This window comes from Capricornis sumatraensis, chromosome 14 (genome assembly GCF_032405125.1).
Source record: "Capricornis sumatraensis isolate serow.1 chromosome 14, serow.2, whole genome shotgun sequence".
Taxonomy (NCBI): domain Eukaryota; kingdom Metazoa; phylum Chordata; class Mammalia; order Artiodactyla; family Bovidae; genus Capricornis; species Capricornis sumatraensis.
The window spans coordinates 86,289,403-86,296,015 of record NC_091082.1 but is presented as its reverse complement, the minus strand read 5'-3'; the positions used below and the strand labels follow the sequence as shown (position 1 = coordinate 86,296,015).

General features: G+C 51.0%; 1 protein-coding gene across 1 annotated transcript; it reads left to right on the top strand.

Moving 5' to 3' along the window:
* Positions 1-330: 330 nt before the first annotated feature.
* ZNF281 (zinc finger protein 281) lies at positions 331-5,894 on the top strand. Its single transcript, XM_068985798.1, has 4 exons — positions 331-409; positions 504-848; positions 1,063-1,117; positions 1,242-5,894. Exons 1-4 carry the CDS (start codon positions 331-333, stop codon positions 3,835-3,837), a joined length of 3,075 nt encoding a protein of 1,024 aa, XP_068841899.1. The 3' UTR covers positions 3,838-5,894.
* Positions 5,895-6,613: the final 719 nt, after the last annotated feature.

The following is a 6,613-nucleotide window of genomic DNA, read 5'->3' as shown; positions in this document are numbered from 1 at the left end:
AAATTTCTGCGTGCTTTACATGAAAGTGAGTGCCTTCCTTGTGTGTACATTAGGCAATGAATATATATTTGTTCGATTTTTGTTGATCTATGATTTCATGATTTCGCTTTGTGATTTTCTCTTAAGAAAACATATAATAGTGACTTTGCCCGCGTTTCTCAGTATCCTATACTAGGGAAGGGAGAGTGGATCGGAGGAGGGCTGTTAGAGGGGCCTGGCGGTCCATTTTCCGTAAATAACACAGACCGCCAGGCAGCAACTCAACAGGGCCGGCAGACTCATTAGACAGGCTGCGAAGGTATGCGGGCACTTAAAACACATCTGATGACGATGAAGTGTGTGTGGGGGCGTGTTTTACAAGGTTGCCGCTCCTGGATTACACGCGGTCTCTTCTTCCCGTCGCCTTCAGGTAGGTTGGCAGTAAGACAATTTTTTTTTTTCCTTTTTTGCAACTGTACCTCTCTCCGCTGCGGTTTCAAAGCGGGCCCCTCCCACAAATGCAGAGGGTCCGCGCCCATTATTAAAGAGTGTGCCAGCCCAGGAGGGGCGCCGTAAGCGCCCCGTCTCGGACCCCGAGCACTGGACGCCCCCTGCAAGGCAGGCAGAACCCACGGCGCCCCGAGCCTTCCCCAGGTCCGAGCCGGGATTCGGCTGCGACAGCCGGCCCGCAACCAGCAGAGACAGGAGAGGCCGACCCCGCCGCGCGCAGCCTCGCGTCCCCTCCGGCCTTCCGCCGCCGCCGCGCAGCCGCACAGCCCGCAGCCCGCCCGGCGCGCGCGTCCCCACCAATCGCGCCCTGCCGCCCCGGGCCTCCCGTCCCGGGGGGCTCCCTCCGCCCAACCGCCCGCGTGATTGACAGGCGGCCGGGCGGAAGCCGCCGCGCAGGCGCGTTGGCCGGCGCCGCGGCCCTCGGGCCGGGTCGCCGAGCTCCCGGCAGGCTCCGCGCCGCGGCTGCGCAGTGTCGCGCAGGCTTTTAATTCCATTGTGGAGAGGACGGCGTTATTTTTATTAACCGGAGGCAGCGGCGGCGACGGCGGCGGCGGCGGCGGCGGGACCCGTAAGTGCGGGGCGCGGGCGCGGGCGGCGGCGGCGGCGGCGGCGGCGGCGGCGGCGGCGGGCGGGCGGCGGCGGCGGCGGCGGCGGGCGGGCGGGGGCGCCGCGGCCGGCGGCCGGCCCACTCCTCTCTCCTCTCCTCAGCCAGGCCTGCTCCGGGGCATGAAAGTCGGCAGCGCGTTCCTGAGCGGCGGCGGCGGCGGCGCGGGCAGCGGCGGGCGGGCGGAGATGGAGCCCAGCTTCCCGCCGGGCATGGTGATGTTCAACCACCGGCTGCCCCCGGTCGCCAGCTTCGCGCGGCCGGCGGGCGCGGCCGCCCCTCCCCCGCAGTGCGTGCTGGCCGCCGCCCCGGCCGCGGCCCCGGCCGCCGAGCCCCCCCCGGCGCCCGCCCCGGACGTGACTTTCAAGAAGGAGCCGGCGGCGCCCGGCGCGGCCTTCCCGGCGCAGAGGACCTCCTGGGGCTTCCTGCAGTCGCTGGTCAGCATCAAGCAGGAGAAGCCGGCCGACCCCGACGAGCCGCCGGGCGCCCCCCACCCCCACTACGGGGGCCTGTTCGCGGGGGCCGACGAGCGGGCGCCGGGGCTGGGCGGCGGGGATGGGGGCGGCGCGGGCGTCATCCAGGACCTGAGCGCCCTGCACCCGCCGCCGCCCGCCCCGCACCCGCACCCGCACCCGCGCGACGTGCTGCTCGGCCGGACTGACGACCCCCGCGGCCCCGAGGAGCCCAAGCCGGACGCGAGCGTCAAGAAGGCCAAGAGGCCAAAGCCAGAATCTCAGGGAATCAAAGCCAAGAGGAAGCCGGGCGCCTCTTCCAAGCCGCCGCCGGCGGGGGACGGGGAGGGCTCCGTGCTGACCCCGAGCCAGAAGCCCCACGTCTGCGACCACTGCAGCGCGGCGTTCCGCAGCTCCTACCACCTGCGCCGGCACGTCCTCATCCACACGGGCGAGCGGCCCTTCCAGTGCGGCCAGTGCAGCATGGGCTTCATCCAGAAGTACCTGCTGCAGCGGCACGAGAAGATCCACAGCCGCGAGAAGCCCTTCGGCTGCGACCAGTGCAGCATGAAGTTCATCCAGAAGTACCACATGGAGAGACACAAGCGCACGCACAGCGGAGAAAAGCCATACAGATGCGACACTTGCCAGCAGTACTTCTCCAGGACCGACCGGCTGCTGAAGCACAGGCGCACGTGCGGGGAGGCCCTGGGCAAGGGGGCGCCCAGCGCGGAACCTGGGTCCTCCGGCAGCCACAGCAGCGCGGGTAGCCTGGCTGTGTTGTCTCAGGGAAATACCAGTTCTTCGAGGAGAAAAGCGAAGTCCAAGAGCCTTGCCGTTGAGAGCAAGGAGCCCAAGACGGGGAAAGCGAGTGAATCCCACCTGTCCAACAGTATACACATGCAGAGTTACTCCGTAGAGATGCCGACCGTGTCTTCCAGTGGAGGCATCGTTGGCCCTGGCATAGACGAACTCCAGAAAAGGGTGCCAAAACTGATCTTCAAGAAAGGAAGCAGGAAGAGCACCGATAAGAACTACCTGAATTTTGTGTCACCGTTACCAGACCTGGTTGGGCAGAAGTCCTTGTCCGGGAAACCCAGCGGCTCCCTTGGCATCGTGTCAAACAGTAGCGTGGAGACCATTAGTCTCCTCCAGAGTGCAGGTGGCAAACAAGTTCAGATAAGCAGTAATTACGATGATGCCATGCAGTTCTCAAAGAAAAGAAGATACCTACCAACCGCCAGCAGCAACAGTGCCTTTTCCGTGAACGTGGGACACATGGTGTCCCAGCAGTCCGTCATTCAGTCCGCGGGCGTCGGTGTTCTGGACAGTGAGGCCCCGTTGTCCCTTATTGACTCCTCTGCCCTGAACGCGGAGATTAAGTCTTGTCATGACAAGTCAGGAATTCCTGACGAGGTTTTACAGAGTATTTTGGATCAGTACTCCAACAAGTCGGAGAGCCAGAAGGAGGACCCCTTCAGCATAGCGGAGCCACGGGTGGATCTGCACGCCTCAGGAGAACACTCGGAACTGGTTCAGGAGGGAAATTTGAGCCCCGGCACCCAAACTCCTTCAAATGACAAGGCGAGCATGTTGCAAGAATACTCCAAATACCTCCAACAGGCTTTTGAAAAATCCACGAATGCAGGTTTTACTCTGGGACACGGTTTCCAGTTTGTCAGCCTGTCTTCACCTCTCCACAACCACACTTTATTCCCAGAAAAACAGATATACACTACATCTCCTTTGGAGTGTGGTTTCGGCCAGTCTGTTACCTCAGTGTTGCCATCTTCATTGCCAAAGCCTCCTTTTGGGATGTTGTTTGGGTCTCAGCCAGGTCTTTATTTATCCGCTTTGGATGCCACACATCAGCAGTTGACACCTTCCCAGGAGCTGGACGACCTGATAGATTCTCAGAAGAATTTAGAGACGTCGTCAGCCTTCCAATCCTCATCTCAGAAACTGACTAGCCAGAAGGAACAGCAGAAAAACTTAGAGTCCTCAGCAAGCTTTCAGATTCCATCTCAGGAGTTAGCTAGCCAGATAGATCCTCAGAAAGACGTGGAGCCTAGAACAACGTACCAGATTGAGAACTTCGCACAAGCGTTTGGTTCTCAGTTCAAGTCGGGCAGCAGGGTGCCAATGACCTTTATTACTAACTCTAATGGAGAAGTGGACCATAGAGCAAGGACTTCAGTGTCAGATTTCTCAGGGTATACAAACATGATGTCTGATGTTAGCGAGCCATGTAGTACCAGAGTAAAGACCCCTACCAGCCAGAGTTACAGGTAAGGTCCCAGGAGTGACCAGGCTGGAGGTCTTCTAATGTAATTTTGTTTTATTTTGAGAACACTGCCATTGGAATGTTTCTACACGATCCTATTAAGAATAATGTAATGCCCTTTCAATGCAACTTTTCATATTTAGTTTATTTTGTTAGCGTGATTTTAGCTCTGTTTGTATTATGATTTTTAATCAAAATCAATAGATTAAAATAGTTTGACATTCGAAGTGACAATGTTTAGCAATCAAATTTACATGTATAGATTGTCAGGGAATAGCCCAAAAGTTTTAAATGCAAAAAAAAAAAAAATACAAAAAAACAAAACAAAACAAAAAACCACGAAAAAAAAAAAAACTTTGTTGCTAGGATTAAGGTTATTCTAATTGCTTTACTCTCAGGAAAGTGTAATAACGCATGGGAATTCTGTACGTTATCACTGTAATGGAATATCCAATTTACAGATAGTATGATAATACATTTCATCACATAAGTAAGGGATCGAAAACATTTCAAATTGCTCTCTCTGGGCTGGTGTGATATACGTTTCATCATTTAAGGGATCGAAAACATTTCAATTTGCTGTCTCCATCTGGGCTGATCCAAAATTCTGAGATGTTGGCTACCTATATTTTGTTGCAGCTTTTAAATGTATTCTGATCTTCCAAACCACATTCATTCCAGCCTGGTAGAACAAATATTCTTGGATCTTTGATCAAAGCCTGGAATGATAGCTTTAATAAGAGAAGGAAAAGAAAAAGCACCCTCTCCTTATCCCAGCTGTAAGAAGGCTGTGACTCCATCCAGAGCTGATGGGCGCAGTGTTAAAACCCACGTGGTTGGTTGGTTCCAGTATTAGAACCCAAGTTGGAATTACATAATTCTTTGAGGTTTGGGGTGTGTGGTATTTATACATGGCCTAAAAACATTGTTCTCTGTCTCTGTTATTACGTCACCCACAGTTCTGGGGGAGTTTATGTTATTTTGGTTCTTAACCTGTCCTCTTAAGAGTTCTAGGCCTTCCTGATCCCCTCTTCTCCCTGTCTGAACAGTTTTAATTTTAGAATAATTCACATTCCAATGCATGATCTGTCGTGCGTTTCCTATGCCTTATGGCATCCAAACACCAAACAATAGGTCAGACACCCCCTCCCCCTTTTTAAAAAACAGCTCACACAGATGTCCATGTATAATAAAGCCCCACATGCTCGGAGCTGTGGATACAAATAAGGTGGTAATTCCAACTGGTGACAGAGCCAGTGTGAGGGTGAAGAGTATCTCCTTTAGTAAGGAGCGACGGCAGCACCTCTTTGTGAAACTGCAGCCTGTGTAGTGTACATGTTAAAAGGGTGCGTTAGTCAGTATTGTAGAAGGGTCCTGTAAAGTCATCCAAACTTGCTTTGAACGCTAATTGCCATTTGAGGCCACTGGTAGACAGTGGCTCTGTTCTAAACCACTTTTTAGCAGTTGTATTTTTTTTCTGATTATATTTTTAATGTACTTTGATGTTTATGCTGATGAGTTTTTTATGTACTTTTGGTGATGTTTCAGTCTTACGTACTCTTCTGATGTCAGAAAAGTACCACTGGCTGTTTGCAGTCTTATTGTGTAATGAGCCTACCACAGGCTTCCATGTATAATAAAGTAATTAATATTGTGCAAGTGTAAAACACTTCTGTTATGAAAGCAGTGTTTGGAAAATGAGAAATTATTTAAAATGGTTACAAAATAGTTAATTTCCTATCCCCACTTTCCTCTTTTAAAGGTCTGCTTTACCAGCGAAAGGGTCACTTATTTGTCATTGCAAGATTCTTAGAAAACGTGTTTAATCCTCTTAAATACACTCAGCACTAAAAGTCTGTGCTGTCTTGGTGAGCGCTGTCAGTCCTGTTGGGCGCAGAGTGCAAGCTGCAAGCAGAGGGTGGAGAGGACCTTTCCCACCGTACCTCTTGAGCTGTATGGCTTTTTCCTCCAGTGTTTTGTTTTATACAGGTTTTGAATTCCTTTACCTTTTATTGTGTGTACTGAATACTGCATATGTACTATTCTGATTGTTTGCTCTAGTTTACTACCAATAAAAGACCTGTTACTCACAAAATCGAAGAAAGGAGATATCACTTAATGTCCAGTCACATTTTTCAGGTTTTTCTTTTAAATACTTTTCATAAAATATTCATGTCAGTAATACAACCTGCAGTTTAGGGACTGGAATTTTATGTCTGTGTTTTTAACTTGAGTGTTTCATGTTTCTAGGTTTTATTTTACTTGAAAATTGTTTGAGTATTTTCTTCAATTTGAGGCATATGCAACAATAGAAACTTAAATAGTATGGCAGTTAGAACGTGGAAATGCGGTTAGCCATCCCAAATATTATTCCAGGGAGATGACTTGAGGTTTCATTTTAAATCAGATTCCAGTATCTTTGGGTTCTAGGTGCATCCTTTTTAACTCCAGAAGATTGTAATAAAAGAACAGTACGATACAAAAGTGGCCCTGAGCATTTTTAGTAGGAAAGAAAACATTGTTAAATTGTAGTTTAACAGTGTTTCATTTCAAGAAGCTGTGAGTCTAGATACTGGAGAGAGCCAAAACATGTATATACTGGGGATGCAGAAAAGGTTTGAAAGTGTGTGTGTGAAGGTTAAAGATGAAGGAGAAACATTGTAGGTGTGTGTAAAGCCTGTGAGAAAAATGCTTTGAAATTCAGAGGGTAGAATAGGTCTTTGAAGCTTTGCTTTTTCCATATATGATACTATGTAGAGAAATGATATATTCATGTTAAGCATA